The 27373-nt window shown below is 47.3% G+C and overlaps 1 protein-coding gene across 2 annotated transcripts in view; it reads right to left on the minus strand.

The window, feature by feature from the left end:
• KDM5B (lysine demethylase 5B) overlaps positions 1-27102 on the minus strand; it is an 877335-nt gene extending 850233 nt beyond the window's left edge. The window contains exon 1 of one of the 2 annotated variants that reach the window (XM_078644101.1): positions 26651-27102. In XM_078644101.1, the coding sequence (XP_078500227.1) occupies positions 26651-26803 (153 nt within the window). In that variant the 5' untranslated portion in view covers positions 26804-27102. The remainder of the gene's footprint in view (positions 1-26650) is intronic. The other variant, XM_078644102.1, reaches the window with a different exon arrangement.
• Positions 27103-27373: the final 271 nt, after the last annotated feature.

The raw sequence follows: 27373 nt of genomic DNA on the forward strand, positions 1-27373 counted from the left end.
TGGAGTTTGGATTATAGAATAAATCTTATTTCCAGATACTTCTCTGCCTCCGTTTCTTATACATAACAGTCGCCCCACACCGCAGAACTATGGGCCAGTTCATTACTTAATAAACCGGGCCCTCAGAAGGCTAATGACACGTATGCCACTACTCCGAGAGGAGACTGTCCTGTGAGGTAGAACTTGGCCATACGGCCTGAAGAACGTCCTGAAGGCGAAAATTACCTTCTGCACGAGGCTGAGAAGTGACTTTAATCATAAGCGACAGAGTAAATATTCTGTTCAGAGGGATTTTCAAAACATGATAAAGGGGAGGGGAAAAAAAGCCACCCTGGTGGACAGGCCGCTTCCATATGTGACAGACTTTCCTGGTATTAGTAAAGAAACAATTATAAGGGGCTACGGCTATTACTGATAAGAATAGACTGTAATCTTCTTGGCTTAGTCAATGTTAGTTTTGTTTTTACAATACATTCATATTTCTTTCTCTCTCGTTTCAAAATGCACACTTGCTTTAGAAATCCCTGACACCGTGGAATAAGCGTGCAAAACAATCATTTACTGAGAGGACGGGCTGACAGCAAGTACGTGTATTACACATAACTTTAGTAAAGGGTAAAGATCATGGCCAAAGAGCAAAAAATAGAGAACTCTTTCAAGAATAAGAGCACCTACCTAGCTGTGGAGGGAAACATCCACAGGGCTGAGGAGCAGTGAAACCTATAGGGTGATCTAGTGTAATCTTGAGGATTTTGGGGGCCCAAGGCAAGACTTATTTTGGGGGCCACTGTAGAGAACAAATTTGAAGGCTATGAATTTCCTGCTAATATAAAACTGCACGATACCAAACTATACTAAATTGTGTTACATTTTAACAGGATCACAAAAAACAATTCATATAGTTCTTGCCCAGGACCGCAAAAATCTTTAGATGACACTGGGTAGAGAGCCAAAAGCCAAATATAAAGAAAGTTTACTTTCCGATGGGGCCCCTCAGCAATTGCCCAGTTTGCTCATGCCTTAAAACATCTGAGACGATTTAGGTCTTACAGTCAAACAAGCATTTGCAATGCAATAGGTCTCACATTTGCTAGAGCTTAAGCTACCAACATTGCAAATGCCAATGCCTTTTATTGGTTTTAAAAACCAAAACATAAATAAAAGACATTGTAATTTACAATGTGAATAGCTGAAACTTGAGTAAATGCGAAACCTATTGCATTGCAAATGCTTGTTAAAGGAGGTGTGAATGAGTCAGGCAGGACTCTGTGTGAAATGGGTGCTGCACCCCGCTTTATGCACCAAGTCCGGACCTCCGAGAAGGAAAGTGGCGGCATGCACAGTGTCCTGCATTAAGCGTGGGCACATGTGGAGCGTGCACGTGCCAGGCAGGTATACCTGGTGCTACAGTTTACCACAGTGTGCATGCGGGGAGCAACAGCCAGAAACGAGTGCAGCGGGGGTGCTCACCCACGCCTTGTTACATTGTTCCCTCCCCCATACGCAGCCAGACATACCTGCATGGTGACCACCCCCAGCTGCTCAGCGGCCAGCCTCTGCATCTGCACGGCCAGGTCCTGCGCCTCGTTGAGGATAGAAAACTCAGCGTGGACAGATCCCGCACTGCAGCTGCACCACAGCACCCCACACAGGCAGAGCGGGAGTGCCCAGCCCAACCACGGCCCCTAATTGCTCCCGCCGCTACAATCTTTCCCGACACTTCTGCAGCTTTAAGTTCCAGCTAGTGCCTGTAGCCCCCTACTCCGAACGTGACCCTGTGGCAACCAGCAGCTGACGTACACAGTCTGTATGTATTTGTGCATGCCTTTGTTTGTTTCTGTAGCATATTAAAGACAGAACTCTTGGCTGTACCCGTGCTTTCTTGATTTCATGGTAACATTTTTGTCCCGGAGCTTTCTTAGCCCAAATATGATAAATCCAGTTTTACATATACATGTTACAGTAAAATATTTTAAACGCAATCAGGCCTCGTGCAAAAGAAGGGATCGTGTTATGGATTTTATCTGCCTGCCCGTGTCGCTTTTCTAAGCGCCTCCTGCTTGCACCCTTTCATTCTTTGTTAACACTTCTTTTCATTGCTCTATTTGTCTTAGCTCTGGACGTTTTTGCCTCCGTGCAATTTCAGCCCAAGCTTCAGCAATGAAACTGAAGAATGCAGCCAGCAACAAAAGTGAAAGCAACCGCGAGCAGGCAAACAGCATGTGCGCAGAGAGGGAGCGAGCGGCCGAGGAGTAATAAATCAAGCGTACGCTGAGATACGCCATGTATGTGCACATAGCCTGTCTGGGCGTGAACATGGTTTGTCTCCGACAATACAGTCTCGCCAAGGCAAAGCAGCGCATGCGCTGCATTCGCAAGGCGAGACCTAAAAAGGATACAGATCATTCCCAGCCGGTCATCACACGTACTGACTTTCACGCTCTCACCCAGCGCTGCACCCTACCCTCCACCATGACTGACAGACAAATGCTTATGCTGTCAGATATCTACAAAACAAAGCAAACTTGTAATGATTTGTGTCGCAGTGAACATCTTGTAGGGCAAGTTGAAGAGTACCTGGACGTAAAAGGGATGGGTGGCCTCTATTTTTCTCAGACTTATAATACCAATATACAAATACTTTAAATCACTAACTTCACATTTACCATTTTAAAAAAAGGGTATTTTTAATGTTTCAGGGGAAGGATGTGTGAAGGTTTTATTATGTATAGGATGTTAGGTGGTGTTTGTAGGTATCACCTAGGCAGCATAGGCACGTCTCTTTAGGACATAATGTGCCTACAACATGGGCTTTAAGCATCACCCATCTTTACAATTGGCTCCTCTTACTGTCCTTTGTAAATTATGTTTTTTTAATTAGTGAATAGTCTTTACAGTTCCTCCTTTTAGACTTTCGGATCTTCCCATGAGGACTGCCCGTTACATGTGTTTTTACTCTTCAGGTTATTTAGGATACTTTGAGAGCACTCTTTTTTGTTGGCCTGCTCGTGTTAAGTGTACGGTTTACTTCATGCCCAGGCTTCATGAAATGCTTCCGGCTGCCACTTTATTTGCCGTGCTGTTTGGCTGTCTTCAGTGTTTATTAAGCTTCGCCACCACTCAGTCTTCCAGTGCCGCCCCAAACATTGCTTTTTTACTAATGTATTTTTTATTTTTATGCAGTGTTATATACTGCAAACTAGACTCTAAGGTATCAGAGCACTTTACATAACCACCAGTTGCATTACAGACTGACGCATTCAATTTTCAGGCAGGGGAGATTAAGTAATTTGTGCAGAATCACAGGATGCTCGAGTTGACACAGAGAATCATACCGGGTTCCCCTGCTGTAAAGTCAGCGGATCAGGCCATTACGCCACATCCAACCGCTGCTCCCTCTTCTCCTGTTCCTCCCTCTTGTCTCCGCCTCACATGGTCAATCCTAATAGGCACGCCCCCCCCATGATTTCTACCCTCTCAGGTCCCGCCCACTTCTCTGGTTTCTCCCTCTTCCCTCCCCTTCAGGCTACTTCGAGCCCCTCTTCACTCAGTCTGGTCTTTCTCCCCTCCCTCCTCTCCGGTTCTTCCCTGTTCCCGCCTAGCCCTTGCTCACAATGCTGCGTGCCTCTCACTCTGGTGTCGAACAACCATGCCCCCCCCACCCCCACCCCCTATTGCTTCCTGACAAAAGGTCACTTCCTCCAATAGTGCCTCATCTCTGTTATGGCAGAACCCCTCCAGACTGCTCACGCAGCTGAGAGCACAGCCTGCCCCTGTTTTTATAAATACCCGGAATGGCCTATTCAGCTATAGATTTTCAGAGCTGGTCACCGGCTGGGTTTGTATTATCCACAATCACTGTGTTAACCGTGCAAATACTCATTTAATGACTACATGAACCAGAGTGCACCGGGGGCATTTACTTCCAAAACTTGAGGATAACTGGCTGCTTCAGAGGAAGCTGGACTCAGCCTTCGGTCTGCCATGTTGAAATGGTGGCATTGTTAGGAGACTTCAAAATAAATGCATTTTTATTCTTACAGCCACTGCGTCTGAAAATCTGGACATTCAAGCAACCACTGCTGCAGGGCTTATGAAGGATTCATGTTGGTGATGCAGTGGATGGTGCATGGGCAGCATCCAGGAGCCACCGCTGACTTCACGGAAAGAATACCAGTAATTGCTAGGCCCGATAGTTCAAAGAGTCGAAATTGCACCACCGTGGGTAGAGGGTTCTCTGCTTCTATGATGAGTGCAGGCTAGCGATTGTGTTTCATGTACTCCCTTTTCATTTTACTGCAAGCAGTAAGTCCCTGCCATACCAGTATTTTGTGTCAGGTGGCCTGATATTTTTTGTTTCCCTACTTTATCTGTTCTGCTTGTGAGGGGAGTTGAGCTGTTGCTTATAAGCTCTGTATCACGCTGTTGTGTGTGATGGAAGCATGCCCTTCTCTTTTCAGTTCTGAATCTGTTTCCTGTAAAACAGAAGCTAATCTGCTGCAGTTCGTGGTGTATCAGGCGGTAGTGTGTGATGCAAGTCTGTGGTCAAGAACCTGGGAGTGCTGGTGGTTGATGTCCTCTCGTTTGAGGGGCATGCTAAGGCAGTGGGCAGTAACTTTTTGGGCTTTCTACGCAGCCTGAAGCCCATTCTAGGACTTTTTGACGCACCAATTAGACAAATGATTGTCCAATCAACCGTGAAGTCAAGGTTAGATTATTGTAATGAGTTGCTCTTGGGATTTATTAAATCTGTGACCAGAAGACTTCAACGGGCACAGAACGCGGCTGCACGCGGGCTCTTTGCACTACCCAAGTAGTGCCATGCTTCAGCCCTTCTCCACTGGCTTCCTACAGAGAAGAGAGTCTACTTCAAAGCCCTATACATTACTCAGAGGATCCTCTATGGCCTGGGTCCCCAAATCTTGAGCGAACTGTACTCTGTATGTTCTCGCTCAAGCCTTGCGCTCTGCGGATTTGCATCTGGCTGGTGTACCACGGGTGCGCAGGACAAGAGCTGGGGGGAGTTCGTTCTGGGCATTGGCATTTGCCCTCTGGAACCCCATCCCTCTAGATGTCCGTAGCACCCAGGACCACTGGATCTTTAGGAAAATGATCAAGACGTGGCTATTCTCCAGTTACTAACTCGCTCTTTCTGCCACTGCTAGCTTTAGCGCTAGGACACCTTGTTGCTGGGGCAGCCATGCGCTCTATAAATCCAGATAACATAACAGTGATAGAGCTTCTGCCTTTGTCCAGGACAGGCTCTATCACACGCACTGGGTGGACCACGGGCGAGCAGCTGCCTGCAAGGGTCTGTTGGGGCGCTTTTCCACTTTCTCCAGAGTAGCCGGCTCCAATGCTGAATAAGATGCAGTCAGCTACGTACCCACCAGAAAGCCTGGTAAATCATGAACTAGAGCCAATTCATGATGGGACAGGGCTAGAAAAATCAGGAATGTGGAATTCCTATAGCCTGACACCCAGGACATATTGTTTGGGGTCAAGGGCAATACATTTTCATGTGCATTTTGTCCTTGGGACAAGCAGGCCCAAACCCCTGCAGCACAAACCCTTTGGTTGCCAGTATGCAATACCACATTATGGATCAGGGAAGGGCACCGTCTGCAGTTAAGGTAATATTTTTGTCCATATATTAATGCTGTTCAAACTTTTATTCATTGTTCATTAATTGAAATACTTTATTATTAGGGTGAGCACATTAAGTAAATATTGTAAGCTCTGGCTGGCCTACTGACATTGGTTCCAGTATAAAAATGTGTACACACGTTTTCAAAGTTTAGCAATATGAGGCTATGTATAATGCTCCCTGGATGCTCTATGGTTCGATGCAAATATTTGCAGAAGCTCGAAAGCAAGATTCATGATTCTTTGCTTTCAAAATAAAATGTTCATGAAAAAAATTAAAGCAAGAAAAACATTTAGCTAAACTACTTTACAATTTCAGGTATCATTTCTTTGCACCATCATTTAGTAACGTGTTGAGGCATGCTAGTTTTTCCCAAAAATATTCATAGTGAAAAATCACTTTTACCAGTTTTAACCCTTTAAGTGCTGCCGTCGGCCAACGGTCGTCACGGGCACTACCTCCCCAGTGCTGCGTGCGACCGCTGGACGTCCAGTTCAGCACTGGATAATGGACAGCGCAGCACTGGGGAGGTATGTTTACGAGCTCCTAAGGTGTTAATAAGTTTATGGGAAACAAAAACAAACAAGCTTTGGCAAAACCAGTAGGTCTGAAATTGGAGGTCATCTTTTTAGTTTTGTCAATGTGTGACTTGTTCTGGCATGTTTTTTGTAAAATCTTATTGGTTTGGAAGCTACCGGGCCCTCACCATTCAACAAACATTGGCAAAAGCAAAAATTGATTTTGGTCTCAAGAAGCACACACTGCCACAGTAGTTACTGGCACTGAACAAAACTACTTTGTGCCGATATGCTCCTTGTGAAAGAGCAGAATGCTGTCACTCACAGTAAAGCCGGGAGAGGGAATTGTAAGAAACACAAAAGATCATGGTCAACGCCAGACCAAAATTAGGGGCCCAATTAATAAAGAAAGTGTCAAAAGTGAACCAAAGGTATATGTCCTTGCATTAAGTGCAGCTTTAAGTCTTTCATGAAATCCCAAGAATTTACTTAAGTAGGACAAGAAATAGTACTCCTATAAAAAATTTGTGAACTGCATTTTAGCATGAACAAATATGGATGTGTATATTTGCTCATGCGAAAATCTGAGTGTTTGCAAGTTCACTTTTCCTCCAACCACTTTCTTCATAACTCTGGAAGAAGGTTTGTCATGGTCGGGGAATAAATTGACAACAATTCTCAGTATGGGAAAAGATTAGGGAAGAGTGGTTGAAATCCCTTAAACATGCAATTTAGTAGGTTTGCACAGACTCAAAAGGGCATTCTAACCCTGGAACGATTGCTTACTACTTCCTTCAGCCCCAGTATGTAGATCTGCGGAAACGTAGCAACCAAAGGGGATTGCAAGTATTCAAACACTACTATGGTATGAGCCCTGGCTTAATCAGAGAGGCCATATCAGAGCTCTTATATAATGGGAGTGCTGCCATAATTTGTCGCCGCACTACATGGCACCAAAGGGACAGGTGGGTTTTGTTACAGGACAAGTAGATTTATGAAGCAACTTGCCCCATGGACAAGTAGATATTTTATTAAATTACACACCCCTGTAAAATGTTGCTTCACTTAAGGTGGCAACAATTCTAGAACAGGTTCTGCATTTTACCCCTGCATATGTGTAGCTGGCTGAACAACAATCCCTGTGTATATTAAAACTTCCATCACCTTTTTCATATTTCTCTGCAGCAGGTACCTTAACATCTTGAACTTTATATACAAGATACAGGGGGGACGCAGACATTTACTTATACACACACTAAGAGACAGACATATACAGGAACACGGTAGCACAGATGAACATACAGGTGCATGCATACAACAATACACACACAAATACAGGAACACAATTGGACACCCACAGTTAAAGAGGCAACTGCTATACAAATACTACAAAACAGTTGAACACACCCACACAGATACCTACATACTGATTCATACATAGAGGCCATGCCACACTTAAACACCTGTACAGTTTGGGTATTACAAAAGGCTATATTTTCGAAGCATCAATGTATCTTAAACATTTTTGTGTATTTTAAGACATAAAAGATGGCGGAACCTTCTTAGAGATGCACCTGATCCAAATAACCTCTATAGTAATTTTTTCAATATTTGAACTAAAGTTTTGTGCACACCGAAAAGACACCCGCCATCACTATGACAGTCCTAAACAGAACTTTTTACATGTAATGAAAAAAAAGCACAGGTGCACCATACATTTACACGTGTGCAAGAACAATAATATTAATGTCCAGGCACAAACGGTGATGTCCAGAGGTCTTGTTTGTTTGAATCTTTTATTTTTCAACAGTAGAAAACGAACAGCCGACGCGTTTCGTCCCTGGTGGGACTTCTTCAGGGCAAGATTAGGTGGCCAAAGTTGGGCGATGTGAACGTACAGTATGGATCCGGTCAAGGAAGTCTGTTTCGCAGTGAAAAATTAAGAAGTTTATAGTGCAACAGCAATTGGAGGTCTAAATATTATCTGTATCCTCCAGAGAAAAAAATGCAACTGGGCTTAGGGTTTTACCATAGTTATTCGTCAATAAAAAAAATAGATTCAATTATGTACTTGAAATAGAATTGCATAGGTGCACCATCCATGTGTTGTGCACCTTGATCTAAATTTTTTATATATAGAGAGGACCTCAAAAAGGAAGATGGCTTCCAAAATCAATGAGTCCCCTTTCTCCTCGAATAGAATTCGCGAGGAGAGTTAATATCGTCATGCGGAGCCCAGACGCCGTGCACCCTCAGTACGTATAGCACCTTGTGTATTTCGTAGCAGTCTATATTATACAGTGTGTGATGCAAATTTTAAATAATAACATACATATTCACACAGGCTCCGACACCGTAGCACTAAAAATACACAAGACCCTATTCTCTACTGCACAAAACAAGATTTAATTCTGTTTCCTAAGGCAAACATGTATCACTGAATCAAACTGCATGACCCAGTTTGTAGAAGTTGTATAGCTATTCAATCCTTGACGGCACAGCACATAGGGTGATATGCTGCATGTCAAAACACTTATAAGGTCGCAAAAGCGGCCCTATTGGATAGGCCAATGCTAGTTTGTTTTAGGTTGTCCTTAAATTTGTTGTGAGATTTACAACAAAAAACTGTCAGATTTACAAAAGTGAGAGAATTAATCCAGAAGTCAATTATATTGTTGGACTATGAGAGAAAGAGAAGAGGAAAGAGAAAGAGACTGGGGCTCCAAAACCACACCACTGCCGTGCAGAACTTTCAAATAACCACCACTAGTAATGTAGATGAGGCAACCCGAGGATAGTACATGTGATATAGGATGTGAGGCTACAACCCAACACTTACAATGTACAAGAAACTTAAAAATATGCCACTCTCAAACAGCACAAGATAATCCATCCTGAATTGCAATAAGTTTCTCAGTGCAAAAGAGATTTATTTTGGGAACTGAAAGCAGTTAACCCATCGTCAGAACGTACACGAACCCACAAGAATCCCACAAAATGGAGGAAATGCACTCCTCCCCTTAAGACTACAACATCCTAACCACTCATGACCTAGACGCGACTCCATGTGAGATATCCATGGCTGACATGATCAGCACTCTTCCATATCAGCATAACCTGAGGATGATGGAATTATCACAATCAAACCATTCACACTTGGAAATAAGACTTTGCACTGAGTTAAAAGAAGAACTAGCAAAAGTTCAGTAGAATGCAGGAGGGACACAAGAGCAAGTTTAACGAGGTTCCGGCGGCAGGGTAGGTCGTGGGCTTGACACGTTCTGAAACGCTGGACCCAATTGGAGTACATCTCACCCACCGGCAACAGTTACAAATAAATACTTGACAACAGTGTAGGGTACCAACCAGACAACGTGGTATGTAGATTTTCACTTATCCACTCAGTGTAGATCGTGCTTTTCGTCGATCCTGAGGAAGTGCCCAGATCTTTACGACATTTATGGCACGAAACATGTAGATCACTCGAGAGCAGGGTAAACACAGCTAGACACAATGTTCCTAGTCCTTTTGCGCCTCTCGCTCCTTTTAATCAGGCAGTTTACCTTTAAACTGGTTGTTAGGACTAACTGACCTGTTTTAAATTCACGTAAACCCCATTCATATCTACACACACTAGGCCTCTCACCCCCCACTGCACCCACCGACAGGAACTAAAGATCCCTGATAAAGAGCCCAGGGACAGGTGCCCCTCAGGTATTGCAGCGCTGACCGGACGAGGGGCAGGCTCATTTGATGAAGCATGACACCTAGCTTGCTGGGTGTGTGAGAGCCCTAGTTCCGACAAGGGGACCCCCCCCTTCTTTGATACACTAGTGGGGTCATGATTACCCCCATCCCATACCAAAGTAGCTCTCCTTTCCTTACCTATGATCTTAGAGGAACATTGTACCACTTTTTGTACGCAGCCCAGTGACTGCCATTTTGATTTAGCCTATATATGCAGCCCAATTATAGCCTCAGGTAGATTTAAGGGGATAATTTGGGGTCCCTGCCACCATTTTAGGTTCAGGTGACCTGGTGGCAGGGAGCATATCCGGATCGAATTTTCCTCAGGACTAGTTAGTGCTTTTCCATTTATTGTAAGCTAGGTTTTATAAGTCTTACTTTAATTAACCATGCCCAGCAACACTCATGTGCAAAACACACAAGATGATGGATAGAATGTTGCACAATGGCAAAACATTCACCCCCAGTCACAGATCTGGGTTTAATTCATCGTTATTTTGCTCACCAAGCAACCCCAGTTCAGACATGGCCATATGCAAATCAGTCTTGACCCTGTGCCTCATGGGAACAGTCCAGCCCGAACTGCCAAGCCATGTCTTCCCTGGACCGGAATCAAGCATCCTATGACCGGTTTCTGGCTATCAGCCTTCTTCAGCCAGGATAGCTTGACTCCAGTGGCTTAATGAGTACAGGACCCACGTCAGGGCATACCCTTCCCACATAGGGTGAACAGCAAAACACACAAGATGATGGACGGAATGTTGCACAATGGCAAAACATTCACCCCCAGTCACAGATCTGGGTTTAATCCATTGTTATTTTGCTCACCAAGCCACCCCAGTTCAGACATGGCCATATGCATTGTCTGCAACACTCATGTGGCAGACATTGCGGCTTCTGTGGGAGGTTGGATGTCGCAATAGATGGGGAGGCTGTGGTCTGCCCAACTCGACGAGTGCGGCTGCCACAGTTGTAGCCTTTCCCCACCAGGGGGGCTAAAGAACACAGTGCAAGGGCCAGCGCTACAGCTAGAGGGGCAGTCCCTCGAAGTGTTGCAAGGAGGGAGACGGGGCTTCCTGGCATCCGCCGGGCTGGGGCCCAAGTGAGCACCAACGCTGTGGAGGCAGCGGATGGGAGGGACGGTGGAGTGACGAGGAGACGTGCTAGGGATTCCAGCGTTGTTGCGGCCTCGCCTTTACAAGTGTTGTCGGGGCAGAGCAGCCCTGCCACACAGTATGCCCATCTACGGAGCCACAAAAAGCAAAGAACAGAACAAGCGGGCAGCATTTGTGAAGCAGCCAGCGCTTTCGGTGGTGGGAGGGTTTTATATAAACGAGCTGCATATTCAGAACCGCTCCTGGAGGCAGTTTAAAGTGTTGAGAAGAGTAGTGGGGTGGGGGGCAGATGTGAGCCTGATGCTAAGCCAGCTAGTGGGAAGTGCACGGCTGGCCGAGAGGGAGGAGATGGAGGGCGGGAGGGTCTAGGGTGAGAGTGAAGGGGCAAGGACCCCATGCCTGGTTGGGGACACAGCACTCGGGGGGGGGGGCTAACTGGATCTCTTAGACACTGGGAGGAGGCTACGGAGGGGGGGGCGGGGAGACAGGGTGGCGCAGGTGGAACCGTAAATGGGAAGAGTTTGGGTCCCTCCAATGGGGTGCTGAAGGGCCATAGCCTCGGGGTGTGGCACTGGACCTTCCGGGGAAGATTGGCGTCACAGAGGTGGGAGAGCATGCTAGAATGGAGTGGGGAGAAGTATGCCCGGGATGAGGAAATCCGGTAGGACCGGGATTTTGAAATTACGACAAGGTAGGGGGCGCAGGTTGGGGGATGGAGAGAGGAGGATAGATGTCCTGGGACAGGGAAGCGAACACCAAAAGTGCTTGGAGAGTTTTCTAGGTACAACAAATAGGTCGGGCCAGGCACAGGAAGCCAATACACCAGTCCTGTCACCTTTCTTGCAGGGTAAGGGGCGGCATGGAGTTCCAGACTCGGTACTGCTGGGTATGGCCCGTCAACACCATGAAGAAGAGGGCTGGGCCCAGTGGGGTTCATCCGACATCGGAGGGAGATCCCTTTGTGGCCGACGTACGAAGGTCCAGGGCTACCTTGTTGGCCCAAACAGCTGGTAGGTCTAGGACGGCCTCTGTTGCATGGGAGACAGAAGGCAGGCGAGTAGCATCGGCGAAATGGCAGGAAAGGGTTAATTCAGCCCTGCGCTTCGCACTAAGTCTTTGACTTTTGAATTAGCTTCTAAGCAGGTCATGAGGGTGGGCCCCAGCTAGGGCGATGTAGAGGACTCGCTGGAGGTCACAGAATTGGACTATGAGGACGATAGTCTGGGGGAGGGGGAAGTGCTGGATGAGGAGCCGGACTGTGGTAGGGGGAGGGGTCCACTAATCAAGTGTCCAATGTGGTGCAGGTGAACAAGGAATGGCCGAATAGGAGCTTGGCGGAAGAGAGGCCCTTGGCAAGTCTGACTGCAACAGCACAGGTCCTGACCTAGGGACCAAGTAAGATCAAGGCCACACTTGGGGCATCAAAGATTGTATCCATAGGCATGGATGTGAGCAGCCAGCCAGGAGGGTAGCACGAAAGGTCTGTGTAAGGGGAAATACGTGATGTATGTGGGAGTGGGCACTGAGGAGCGGGACAGTACCTAGTGGCTAAACCTCTGGGAGCTCACCTCATATTAGCCACAACAAAGCGCTTTTAGAAGGGGAGGAGGGGTAGGTGGAGACTGTTAATCTCCTCCAAAGAGAGGTGAGCTCTAAAGAGGGTTCGAGAGGTGAGGAATGTGAGCTGGCGAAGCAGCCGAGAGTACCCCTCACGATAGAGAATTTGACAGCAGCATTTCTGATTTAAATCAGTGTATACTGCAAGAAATACATAGGGCGATGTGTAGCCATGTTTAACTACATGGATGTAGTATGTAAGGCCCAACTCACGGGGTGGAAGAATACACCTAGTCCCAATATGACGAAGAATTTAGGGCTTGTCCGGCTTGATATCAGGCAGCAAAATAGTGGGGAACTGGATTCTGATCTCTGGCAGCACACCAGTGGGGGCACTAAATTGGGGGATGACCGTTTTTATAGCAAGTGGCCTGCCAATAGTGTATCGCACCTTTCAGGGACATCCCACCTGAGGGGTGGTGGAGCACTGGACTCAGAGGTGGGCAGACAATTTGTGTTCGGCAAAAGAGCACAGACGGGCGGTGCAAGAGAAATTGCAGAAAGAGGTCTCTCAGGGGAGGATAGCGGGACCCTTTCAGGATTTGCCAATGGCAAACCTGATCGTGTCACCAAACAGAGTGGTGTCAAAGTACGAACGGCTAATTTCCGTTTATATAGCATTTGTCCTAGTCGGAGAGAGGGTCAGTAAACGATTTCATTGCGGATTAAGAGGCTTCCGTATGCTACTCTTCGTAGATGTGGTCAGATCACAGGTAGCGACGGCAAGGGCTTCGGGGGCTTTGATGGCCAAATGAGATGTGAAGGCAGCTTTTCTGCTGCTTCCAGTGCACCATGAGGATTTACAGCTATGGGGTTAACAATTCGAAGGAAAGTGGTATGGGAACAAAGCTTTACCAATGGGATTATCCATTTCATGCTCCCGGTTTGAATGCATCAGCTCCTTTTTGCATTGGCCGTTTACATGGCATATGGTTCATCAGCAGGAAAGTCATTTGGATGATTTTTTTACTGTGGGGGCACCTGGTTCGGCGGACTGCCAGGCTCTCCTGGGATGTTTCTAAGAGTCCATGGGTGAACTAGGACTATCATTGGTGCCGAGTCATCATTCTTGGGCATTGAGATGGATTCCAAACAGATGGAGGCTAGGCTTCCGAATGTGAAAGAAGAGAAAATGCTGGCACTTAACGGGCAAGCTAGAAAGGGAGATGGTGAAAGTGAGGAAGATTCAGGTCCTGTTGGTTCATCTCAACTTGGCGTGTAGGGAGATACAGGCAGGGAGGATGTTCTACAAGAGGTTGGGGTGGCGTTATTGCTGCCTCGTCACCATGTCATGCACAGTGGGGGAGATTCCTTGGGTTAGCCAAGGACGCTGTGAAACCAGACGACCATGCGTAAGATTGTGGTCCGTAGGCAACGTAGGATGGTACAACTGGTCGCAGGGTCCCTCTCAGAAACTGAGCTGATAGCAAACATGGAGAGTTTCTAGCATCTGAGGCACAGCACCAGTAGAAAGGCTGTTTGCAGGCGGATGATGTGCTCGAATATAAAATTGACCTAATAGGCAAGGGTTTATCACGGGTTACCATTATTGAGAGGTTGGCGGACTGGCCTTTATGGAAAAACTGTTATGGGGATACCCTCCATCAGCGGCCGAGCTGGGATGCAGGATACTGGAATGCTCGGCGGGCTAGAAAGCCCTAGTCTTGGAAGTTAATTGGTAAAGTGTTGCAGCAGCGACACAGAAGAGACTTGCTTATTTTCAACACTCATGATGTGGATGTTTATTGGGGTTTTCAGAGGGTCTGAACAGTTTGGCGGTAGGAGTACGGGTGGAGTTAGGTGGGAGGACGTTTCCAAGAGGACAGGTAGATGGGAGATCTGGCTTAGCCACTCCAAAACCAATCAAAGAGCGCAGGGGAAGAGTGTCACATTACACACAGTGGGTTCACTAGGCCCCTGTCCAGTGGCATGAGGCGACTGCCAGGCATCTTGTTGTGAAGCAGATGCCGGTCTGGTGTTTTGCCACAACACTGGGGAAACAAATAACAGCCTATCAGCTGCAAGCTTTGCTGTGAAAGGCCTTATTCACAAAGCAAGTGGTACGTTTTCTGTGCTGCGCCCACCCCTCCTACCGCCCCCCCCCCCCCAAACCAAGTTGAATTCATTTGCGCTCACATACCGGTCATACCATCTCCAGTGGCCAGATCCAACAATATTGAGAGTTGAACGCAAGATAGCAAATACCACCAGAATACTTTTAATTATAGGAAATAAGTCAATGAAATGACGAACATTCATTGTTCCTATGATAACCACATAAAAGTGATCTTGCTTACAGATTACCGATCCAAAAAACACAGCTTGTATGGTTTACATTTATCAGATTCAAGGGGATTTTCTAGGCACACTGCTTAACTGAATACATTTACTAACATCCTTTAACTACAACAAACACAGGTTTCAGTAAAATCTAGAACTTTAAAAGGTGACCTGAACAAACTGCATTAAGACAACAAAAATAATAACACAAAAGAACAATCAAAAGACAGAGACACTTCTTGCAGGGTGGGTATAGACAGTGGTGTACTAGAGAAGTTGCTATACGTTTAGTAGGGTGCAGAGGAAACACTACAACCCTCACCTCACTTGTGTGGGTGGGGCAAGGACCCGTGACTGGGAAGAGCCCAAAACATAGGGAACAAGGGTATAACACCGAGAATTCTAAGCGCTACATTTAAAAAAAAAAAAAAAAGAAGTTTAGCCAATTCTGCATTGGACACCCACACAAGTGAGGTATCATTTTACTCGGGACACTATGGAGAACGCTGTGGGGTAGGACATTTGTGCTGCCATGGTGATTCCACTCAAAAATATGTAGAAAATGTGTTTATTTCAGCTAAATTTGGAGGTTTGCATGGGATTCCGGGTAGGGATACGTTGGGGGATGCATGCAAGCCATACCTCATTGGACTCCCCAGCATTGTTTTCAGAAATGTGTGGGTTTGGTAGGTTTCCCTAGATGGCGGCGAGCCCGGGGCCAAAACCCCAGGTGCCCCACCCCCCAAAACCAGGTAGTTTTGTTCTAGGTAATTTTCAAGTCTCAACAGTATGATTTGGGCCATTTTGGGGAATGCTGGCTGGTAGGAAATTTGTGGATACACGCAGATTCCAGAACTTTTCCACACATACATTTAAGAAAAAAGTGATTTTTCTCAGCGAAACTGGAGGATTGCAGGGGATTCTGGGTAGGAGAATGTTGGTGAACCCACGCAAGCTATACCTTGCTAGACTCCCCGGGTGTCTAGTTTCTAGAAATGTGTGGATTTGGTAGGTTTCCCTAGATGGCCGCTGAGCCCTGGGCCAAAAACTTATGGGACCCCCCCCCTTGCAAACCCAGGTTGGTTTGATGTTGCCTCAATAGGTTTTGGGCCCTGGCCTGTCTCGGGTACTTGACCCACCCATGCAAGTAAAGTACCATTTTTCTCGAAACACTTTGGGGAACATGGGTCCATGGAATTTTGTGGATCCACAAAGATTCCAGCACTTTCCACCACAAAAATGTGAAGAAAATGTTGTTGTTTTTTTACAATGTTTTAGGTTTGCAAGGGATTCTGGGTAACAGAACCTGGTGAGAGGCAGGCAAGTCACCCCATCCTGGATTCCCCTGGGTGTCTAGTTTTCAAAAATATATAGGTTTACTAGGTTTCTCTATGTGCCGACAGAGTTAGGGATCAAAAACTACAGCTAGGCACTTTGCCAAAAAAGGGTCATTTTTCACTGTGAAATTGTGGTGTGTCCACGTTGCGTTTTGCGCCGTTTCCTGTCGCGGGCACTAGGCCTACCCACACAAGTGAGGTACCATTTTTCTTTCTCGGGAGACTTAGGGTAATTCAGATTTGTAAAGCAACTGTTATTACCTATCGACTTTCGATGCATTTCTGCTTTCCAAATTAAAGACCATGTGTAAAAAAGAAGTCATTTTGAAAAATGACCGATAATTCTCATGCTAGTATGAGTATTCCCAATATCAGAAATGTGCAAATATCTACTGTTTCTAAACTCTACATTTTGTTCCCATTTCAGAAATATAGGTGTCTTTCATATTAATTTTTCCATGTATACATTTTCCCAGAATAATGGCTATATACCCGGTACATAAAAAACCATTACAAGTTGCTGCTCAGTTTTTGGCTCTGGGTTCGTCGTGTTCGTGGTGAACCTACAAGTCCTATATATAGCCCCACAACCAGTAAGGTCCAGCGGAAGTAACGGTATATTGCTTTCAAACAGCTGTAATACTTAGAAGTTGCAGGTGAAAAAGTTGACACGAATGGAATGAGGATTTGTAAAGCGCGATGGCTACCCAGGGGCGTCCCAGCACTGTAGAAAAGAATGAGTTGAGCCGGAGAGGCTGGAATAAGAGAAGCTGAGTGAAGAATTAAATTGAAATTTTGCTGAAGAGACAAGTTTTTAACAGTTTACGGAAGGTGAGAAGGTTAGGTTCTGATCTGATATGGAGGGGAAGGGAGTTCCAACTCCTAGCTAGGTTGTAAGAAAGCGAGCGGCCTCCACACCTGGCCTTCCTAATGCGTGGTACTGAGGCGAGGTCGCAGATCTGAGTGAGCGAGAGGGTAGGTAGGCTTTCACCAGGGGGGAGTTGATAGAGGGACCTGTTCCCCAGTAGGAGCGTTGTGCGATGCAGATGCTCTTAAATTCGATTCTGGATCTCACCGGGAGCCAGTGAAGGTCCCTCAGTCTGGCTCTGACTGAAGTTCGGCGAGGAATATCCAGGAGAATTCTTGCCGCACAGTTTTGAATAACCTGGAGTATGTTAAGTGTAGATTGTGGGGCCCCTAGATATACGGCGTTTCCACAATCGAGACAGGAGAGGATCAAACCTTGAACCATAATCCGTCTTGAGTGGAACGGAAGGAGAGGGAGCATTTTGCGGAGTAGTCTCATCAGCCCGAAGCAGGTGGCAGCAAGCTTGGTGGCTTGATAGTTGAAGGTTAGAGTGTGGTCGAGCCAGATGCCTAGGCTCTTGATTTGCTCCTTGGGTTGCGGGGGACTTCCTAAACAGAGGGGCCAGATAGGATTGATGGATTTCGCGATGTTATTTACAAGGAGCATTATCTCTGTTTTGTCCCCGTTGAGTTTAAGACAAGAGCCAGACATCCAAGCAGCGACGGCTTCAAGGCAAGTGTGTAAACTGTGATGAGAGTTCAGGGGGGGGGTCCAGTGCTACCACTAGCTGCGTGTCGTCCGCGTACGTGACGATCTTCACCCCCAATGGGCGGACGACATCAGCTAGGGGGCGTAGGTAGTCATTAAAAAGGGTACGGCTCAGGGAGGAGCCCTGAGGCACTCCACAATTGAGGGGTCTACTGGCAGAGGTGAAATCCCTTTCAAAGACTTGGAAGGATCTATCTGTGAGAAAAGACCTCAACCAATTGAGTGCTGTACCTGACACTCCTATTTTGTCAAGACGGTGGAGTAGGATATTATGATTGACAGTGTCGAAGGCGGCACTTAGGTCGAGTAGGACGATGGCCGTGGACCCGCCATCGTCCAAGATCCTCCTTGCCTCCTCCGTCACTGCAATCAGTGCAATCTCCGTACCGTGACGGGGCCTGAAGCCGGTCTGAGAGAGGTCTAGTATGTTATTGACTTCCAGGAAGTCAGTGAGAATGATGTTAACATGCTTCTCGAGAAGTTTACTAAGCCATGGCAGAAGGGAGATGGGTCTATAGTTAGCGGGGTTAGATTGATCGAGACTGGGCTTATTTAATAAAGCTTTGACCATTACCCTTTTCCATGGTGGTGGAACAATACCAGTATGAAGGGAGGAGTTGAGCAGGTCTTGTATGGTGGGTGAGATCAGATGGATTATCTGAGTGAGAGTACTGGGAGGAGCTGGGTCGATAGGTGATCCAGATTTAACCTGGCTCATGAGTTTTTCCAGTTTAGTAAGTTCTAATGGGGGAAAGCTATTGAGAACACAGGGGGGAGCCGTCGTGCAGCCTATATTGACGGAGTCTGCGGACAGAGTAACGGTGGGGGGAAAAGAAGAGTTGATGGTTTCTATCTTCTGGTAGAAAAACTCAGCTATTTCCTCACAGTGGGTCTGAGTGTTATTGTGATGCTTTGGGGCCTCAGGAAGTTGCAAAAGGGATTTGGCTATCTGAAAGATCTCCCTAGGTTTGGGCGCTGCCTTCTCCATCTTAAGTTCAAAGTATTTAGCCTGAGCTAGATGGATATTTACTTTGTAGTTTTTGATTGCCGTTCGATAGCTCGCTTTGTCTGCTGGGAGGTAACTGAGGCGCCATTTCCTCTCAAGTCGTTTACAGACACGTTTGGCCTCACGTAGATCACTCGTATACCACGGGGCTGTAGGATTGCCCCGCTTAGGATGGGAATTTTTTAGTGGTAGTACTATATCTAGGGAACTGGTGATCCAATTGTTGTAGTTCTCATTATCTAGAGTGGGAGTGGAGGTGTTAATGGGTTTGGAGCTTTGTAGGAGTTCCTGCCACTCAAATAAAGGGAGTTTAGACCAGTTGCGGGAACGTTGAGTTGTCGGGGGTTTGGGGGGGGGAGGTGAAGGGGCAGGGTCCAGGTAAGTGGGATGAGGAAGTGGTCAGACCAAGGAAGGGGGGAGGGATTTCCAACGTGAAGGTTTTTGCAGTTGCTAAAGACAGGGTCTAAAAGATGTCCTTTTTGGTGGGTGGGCCCAGTAACACATTGGTGTAATTCGAGGGCAGTTAAGCTTGAGGAAAGTTCTCTGGCTATGGAGTCATTTGGATCATCTAGGTGGATGTTAAGGTCACCTAAGATTGTAAAGTTGGCAGAGCTAACTGCAAGACTTGCCGCTATCGAGGCAAGATCCGGAAGAAACTGCCCTTGTGGTCCTGGCGGGCGATATATCAGCATACCCGAAAAGGTATGTGTGGCGCTGAATTTTATAAAAAAAGGAAGGCATTCACAATCCGGAAAGTTTATGAGGGGGCTAGTGACAACGTAATCTGATTTATGATTACTGCCAGGCCACCGCCAATGCCTTTTTTGCGGTCTAGGCGAAGTAGTTGATAACCAGGTGGAAGCGCTTGTACCAGGTCAGGTTCAGAGTGTTCCTGTAGCCATGTTTCTGTGGCGAAAAGAACGTCTGGGCTCATCTCCTCCAACAATAGGGAGATTTCCGTGGAGTGTTTGGGGAGTGAGCGGCAGTTGAGCAGTAACATCAAAATTGATGTGGGTTTCTTTATACTGTGGGTGAAATGAAATCCACACTGATTACAAGCGGAGTGTTGGATAGCGAGGTCCCAAGTGTGTAACAGGGTGAACTAACTGTCTGGTTTAATTGGCGCAGGAGCTGCGGGTGGTAGGTGATGGTCTGGCCTAATGGCTGAGCAGGGGGGTGGCCCCTGGCCCCGGTGGGTCGCGGACGGGCGCAGACGGGCTTGCCTTAGGCGCGCCTCTGGCGCGCAAACGTCGCGCTCGCCCGCTGCGCGACCGGAATATGCACATGATTTATACCACTCCGGGGTTGTGGACCGGGTGGCATGGCCTAAAAAGGGGCGTGGTCTCTGCTCGTGGCGAGAGGGCGCGAAGGAGTGTTGGTAATTAGCGTGCTGCGTCAGCGCTGGCTCCGCTGCGTCTGACAGCTAGTTTCCCAAGAAGTAAGTGGTTTAAAATACACAATTAATCTGTGACAATCCCATTTTTAAAAACACAAGTAAATCTGTGACAAACAATTTTTAAAAGAAGTGGCTCGCTCCCGGCTTCCGCCTCAGGAGCACAACTCTATGCTTTTATGGTTGTTTTTTTCAACTAATTTTCAATTTTTCCTATATTTAACTGTTAGTGTCTATAAAGAAACTTTGAAGGATCTGCACAAATAACCCCTTGCTGAATTCAGAATTGTGCCTACTTTTCTAAAATGTGCTTTCCAGGATCAATTATTATTATTATTTTTTTTATTTTAGTAGTTTTGTATAGCGCTAGCTGGACCAAAGGGTATCAGAGCGCTTCACAACATATACAGCAAATAAAATAGTGAGCAGACTGAAAATCAAACATACAGAATCTGATGATAGAATGTTTGTATCCAGAAGATATCTTGGTCTGCGACCTTGATGTCGGACTCGGAATTTTGGTAAGCAGTCCAGGGTCTCTCAGATCCCTTGAGTACAATCAAGTAAGAAGTCTGAGGAGCACAGAAAAATGCCAAAACTGTAAAAAAAAAAAAACTTTGGTTTTCTGACAAAAGTCTGTCAATCCCTAAAAGCTGGGAAAATGGTGATTTCAGCCCTACAAACCCTTTTTGTTATACCATTTGAAGCACTTTTTTCCCATTCTTCCCAAATAAAACAAAATTTAGTTGTATTTTGGCTACTTTCTGGGTCCCTTCCAGGGGAATCCACAAACCCTGGGTACCTTTAGAATCCAATAAATGAATCCGTGCACAAGCAATTTGCAAAAATGTTCAACGTTGTAGCGTGCAACTTGAGGTATCACTCTCTAGACCATAGAGTGTGAACCGAACATCAGCATATGGCGTCCTTGAACCTCAAGGGCGACCCTCAAGGCACTGCAAGACTGCGCGCAAGCGCTTAAATCATTGAAAACCAGATGTTCTTGGATACCAGATGTTCTTGGATAGTTTGCAAAGCTTTCCTTCAGCTTTATTTTCCAAATTTTTTAAATTGTAATGTTCATATCATATGTTCATTTTAAATTCATCAAATGAAGTTAATCCATTGAAACAAAGCAGTATTCAAACAAGTTCATCTTGTGCTGTCTTATACATTTAGTTATAAGACAGCACAAGATGCACTTGAGTTGGTTTATTGGTATTTATCTTGTTTTATGGAATTTTCTTATGTGACTGAATTTTCCTGCTTCATGGTACTATCTTAACCGCATGCGTGCGGGCGGAATTCCGCTCGCACGCTGAGATATGCGAAAGCGCATGTTACGTGACGAGCTGGGCTCGTCATCAGCGTAGCAGGAGGCTACCTCATGACGTGCCCAGCTCGTCATCAGCGTCGAAGGGGTTAATTTGACAATGTCTAGCTATGATAGAGTTTCGTTTGAGACTATACTAATTTTATATGTTGCTAAATGGAATGACGGGGATATGCATCCTAACCACAAGTTATTTTCACTTTCAGATTCCCCTGATGAAGTGCGCTAGACGCACGAAATGCATTGGGAACTTGTTTGAATACTGCTTTGTTTCAATGGATTAACTTCATTTGATGAATTTAAAATGAACATATGATATGAACATTACAATTTAAAAAATTTGGAAAATAAAGCTGAAGGAAAGCTTTGCAAACTATCCAAGAACATCTGGTTTTCAATGATTTAAGCGCTTGCGCGCAGTCTTGCAGTGCCTTGAGGGTCGCCATATGCTGATACCTTTAGAATCCCCAAGATGTTGGAAGAAAAGGAAGCAAATTTGGCGTGGATACCTTATATGTTTAAAAAGTTACAGGGGGCTAAGTGCAAACTACCCTAAATAGCAACAAAAAAAAAAAAAAAAAAAGGCTGAGCACAGGGGGGGAAAGGCCTAGCAGCGAAGCGATTAATGTGCACTCCACAAGAAACGTACACAGATCCAAAAACGAACTGACACACCTATACAAATCCTCCCCAGAGCAAAGGTACATACACCCAAGTCATACATATCTACATTCCTAAATATAGATAAATATACACCCATGCCTGGTCAACAGGGAGATGAACAAAAGTAGCTCATGTTGGTAACCACAAAATAAATGTGATAATGAAACAAAGATCTGCCCAAACTACTTTAAATAAAAGCTTCTTAAACAGTACATAAGTATATTAATACACGTTAAAAGACTGTGGATAGACTGCAGTTCAAATCAGATTTGAGCGCCAATAAGGCAAAAGATCTACCAAAACAATAGAAAGACTTAAACGCATCACTACTATGGAGGAACAAGCAAGACTCCCCAATATTATTTTCCCAAAAAGCTGGACTCCCCGCTGGTCTCACCAATTTCTTTCAGCTACCACATTTCCTCAACATTTGAGGGCCTAACCATTTCACCTAACAGAGCACATACCCAATTATCATTAATCGCTCACCTATTCTTGCCCACCTTTGCTTCCTCTCCAAAATGGAGTATCCAGTACCTCAAACCACACACACACACACACCTTAAAACTCAAAGATTTGATCAAGGGTCTGAGGCACATGGACCTAGGTTAGGGATTTGTTCCAGAAACACAATGCATTTTCATATTATAACTAAATAGTATTAGATTAAAACCTTAAGTAGTCCCTTTTAGATGGCACTTCCAAGAAAGACATTTTAAGAGATACCATAATAATTTCAAATATGGTAACATATTAGGCTATTTAATTTAGCCTTTTTTCGAGGCAGCCCAAACCGCACCTACTAGCATCAGCAGTTTCTCACAACTTAACTCAATTCAAAACCATTGCAAAAACAATGACCTGGCTTTTATTTTTTTTATTTGGGGGTGGGGTTGTTGAATGCTTTTGGGAGGGAGTAGGGCTAGAAAGCAGGAACTCCCGGTCCGCTAGAAACCTCTTATTCCAACCTGCCTTCTTTCAGAAAAAAAAGAACCTACAATAGGGCTTTCACCGGAGCAGCACCAAGAATTTAGAACGCTCTCCCACCCACTATCAGAAGAATCCCTTCTCTAGCATGTTTCAAAAAGGAGGCCAAAATCTTCCTCATGGCTAAATTCCTCGTTTAAGGCCTGCCCTCAACCACCACACTGTGCCTGACGAATCAAAGACTATCGCTTTTTCCCAGATCACCAATTCTCCACGCCGAGAATTTGTGGGACCTTTGTTGTTACGGACTCTAACGGTGATTGCAACCATACACCTGTACCCCCCTTCTTCCCTATGTTCTCAGCACCCCGTCCCCTCGCCATCCTTTTTGTTGATTTTGTATATTTCTGCATTTTAAACCTTTTGTTTGTTCAACACTGTATACCGTGTAAAGCGCTCTGATACCCTCACGGGTCAAGTGTGCGCTCTATAAAACAATAAAAAAATAAAAAATAGACACCAACCCGGCTCCTCTGGGAGGAGGGTTCCCAGACTTCAACGCAGCCGTGGGGAGGGTTCCCAGACGTCAACCCAGCCGGGTGTGGTTCCCAGACGTCAGCACAGCCTGGGGAGGGTTCCCAGACGTCAACATAGCCTGGGGGAGGGTTCCCAGACGTCAACATAGCCTGGGGGAGGGTTCCCAGACGTCAACACAGCCTGGGGGCGAAGGGTTCCCAGACGCCAACCCAGCCTGGTGGAGGGTTCCAAGACGCCAACCCAGCCTGGGGGTTGGTTCCCAAACGCCAACCCAGCCTGGGGGGGAGAGGGGGTACCCAGACGTCAACCCAGCCTGGGGGGAGGGGGTGGGGGCGACGGGGGGGAGTCCCCAGACGTCAACCCAGTCTGTGGGGGGGGGGGGGGGGGGGGGGGGGAGTCCCCAGACGTCAACCCAGCCTGGGGGGATGGGGAAGCCCCAGACGTCAACCCAGCCTTGGGGGGGGGGGGGGGGATTTCCAGCCAGCATCCCAGCCTGGGGCGAGGGGGAAGGGGGGGATTTCCAGCCAGCATCCCAGCCTGGGGCGAGGGGGAAGGGGGGGATTTCCAGCCAGCATCCCAGCCTGGGGGGAGGGGGAGGGGGGGGGTTTTCAGCCAGCATCCCAGCCTGGGGGGGAGGGGAGGGGGGGGATTTCCAGCCAGCATCCCAGCCTGGGGGGGAGGGGAGGGGGGGATTTTCAGCCAGCATCCCAGCCTGGGGTGGGGGGCTGGGGGAGAGTTTTCCAGCCGGCATCCCAGCCTGGGGGGGACTGGGGGAGGGTTTTCCAGCCGGCATCCCAGCCTGGGGGGGACTGGGGTGGGGCTGGTTCCCAGCCGGCAATATATGTATGCAGTAGTATTATTTAAATGTCGGGGGTTCCTAGACGGCAACTCAGCCAAAGGGGAGGGGGTTCCTAGACAGCATCCCTGCCGGGGGGGATTGGGGGAGGGTTCCCAGCCGGCAATATACGTATGCAGTATTATTATTTAAATGTCATTGGTGTAATGGTTTTCGTTTTGAAAAAACTGATCACTTAAATTAATAAATCTTTAAATCTTGAAATCAGACTGCAACCCAGTCGGGGGGGGGGGGCAGTTCCTAGACTGCAACCCAGCAGGAGTAAATGGTTGGGACACCCAAACAGAAACCCAGCTGTGTGCTGGAGTGAGAGGCAACCCAGACAGCAACCCATCCTGTGTACATGCCCAGTGAGCATCCAGACATCAACCCAGCCTTAAAAGGATGGTTGGGGCACCCACACAGCAACCCAGGCAGTAGTGGCTGGGGGGGGCATACGTAAGCAACCAGGCTCATGGGGGGGGGGGGGGGGGGCAACTAACTAAACTTGTGGGTGGGGCCACACAATACAACCCAGCTCAACAAAACTCGTGGGGAAGGGGGCACAACATAATACAACAACCTGGCTCATTGGGGAGGAGCCAAACATCGACCCATCTCATTGGAGGGGGTGGGGGCACAGAATCGGGGGAGAAACAGCAACACAACTAATTGGTAGGCCCCAAACAGCAACATGGCCCATGTGAGGTAAGGGAGTAGCCAAAGCAACAGGGTTCATGAAGGGTGGAGGTATAAAGCAACCTAACTCTGAGAATAGTAACTCAGGTAACTGATGTATGGGTGGGCCAAAGAGCAACATGTCTTGTTAGGGGGTGGACAGCGACCTTTTTCTGTGGTGGGATAGAAGGCAATGGCAAACCGGGTAGCTGGAAGAAGGGGGAAGCCAAACTTCAACCCAGCTCATGGTGGCTGTGGAAGGGCACAGACAACGGATATCGTGGTGGCTGGGGAGCAACCAAGCTGCCATGGGCGCAGACTTTAACTGGTCTGGTGGTAGCCATGGGTGGAGGCAACCGGAATCATGGTTGCAGACCACAACCGGGTTTGTTGGGGGTCGGAAGGGGGCACGGGGAAGCCAAACTTGTGGTGGCCAAAAGGAAGAAGCTTCAGGTTTTGGGGTATGTGAGAGATCGTTAATACAAAGTGCTCTCACACAAGTGGCAATAATCGCACATGTATAAGGCAAATAGCAACAGGCCGTTTTTTTCGGCGGGGGGGGGGGGGTAAAATAGCAACAGTCCTTGTGTGTTGTGGGCTCGGATAACGAAGTGGCTGCTAAGAAGGGGAATAGCAATGAGATGATGGGAGACATGGGGGAGCAAAGTAGTCCTAATTCGATTGCAGGAGAGCAGATAGAGAAGCTGGTGACGATCAAATTGTCTGGGAGCTGGTGTGATGAACAAGAGCAAGAAGCCTAGTGTAGGTCTAATGTGCGGTTGTAGGTCGAAAGGAGGCCTTTGTGGTGGGAGTCTAACAACGGAGTTTGTCTGGGCTAAATAACGAAGATACCGATGTTTGAGTCAAGAATAGTTTGTGTAGACACGTAGTTAGGAGCTGTACTGTTGGAAGATCATTATTTGGGGGTGGGGGGTGAATAGGCACGAAGCCCCACCAACAGACTGCAAACGTAGGCCATGTCACCCTTGCCGTTTGTTAGGTACAGCACCCCTACCCTTGTGCTGTGTGACCTCCCCTTTGTTTACTGAGGGTGGTCCCCGGGGCTCGCGCATCCTCGCCCCCGGGCTGGTGACGGTTGCAGCCGTTGACTCTGGAGTGCATGTACTGAGGTCAGAGCACACAAAGAGGCCGAGGACGACGCCATCTTCACCCGACAGCCTCACCGGGGCGGAAGGAGCGGTGTGGTAAAGCAGGCCCATGTCTGCATCAAGCTGTTGGGGGTGGGAGTTCCGTCTCCCAGGCTTATGTAGAGGTAAGCCTCTCTCTCCCCTGAGGCAATTTCTCCTTCACCCTTTTGTGTCCCCTTCCAGCAGCTCACTCACTACAGTCCCGATGCTCCCCTGCTTGGGCCCCTCTCCTTCCGGGTCCCGGTAGTCCCTCGCTGCATCCCCGTACCCCCCTGGCTGCCCTGTCACTCACCGGCGGTGGCCGTACTTTGCAGATCCCGGTCCTCTCGGCGATCGGCCGAATCTTGCTAATGAAGGCGTAGGGGTCTGCGAACTCCTCCCAGGTGGGCTCAAACACCGGGCACTCCGGGGGCGGCACGAACTCTGCCCCGATACCGCCGACCATGGCGCTACCGGATCACGTATCCCCTCCTATGGGCCAACCTCCCCAGGTACTCAAAAGTCCCACGGGTATTTACAGTTCCTCTCAGGTACGCCTACCAAACCCTCGGGTACTCGGACCCCTCAACCTCCGCGTAACCTCCACCACGACTCTCCCTCAAGTGACACCCACTTTTCAGGTACTCCAACCCCCTTCCATAAATTCCCTGGTCTGGGGCTCCTTCTCCCTCCTCCTTTCTCTCGCCAACTAACTCTGCCTCTCCCCCGTTCCAGCCCCCCGGAGCCGCATCACGCTCTGCATGTGCCTCCGCACACTTTTAAGTAGTCCCAGCTCAATGGACTCCAGAGAGGAAAGAGTGTGGGATTGATGGGTAAATACTATGGAAACCCTTTTGAAAAGGCTCCCACCAACCTGTAGGATAATATCTCGCACAAACCCCCAACCGCGCATGGTTACATTATTTATTTTGTTTTTTAATTATTTTTGGAGGTTTTTGTATTTTCACGGCGATGGCCCCTAACGCTGACAGTGCTCATCGCCAATTTCGTTCGATTGATAAAAGGGCTTTTTGAA

Source organism: Lissotriton helveticus, chromosome 5_1 (genome assembly GCF_964261635.1).
Source record: "Lissotriton helveticus chromosome 5_1, aLisHel1.1, whole genome shotgun sequence".
In the NCBI taxonomy this organism is placed as follows: Eukaryota; Metazoa; Chordata; class Amphibia; order Caudata; family Salamandridae; genus Lissotriton; species Lissotriton helveticus.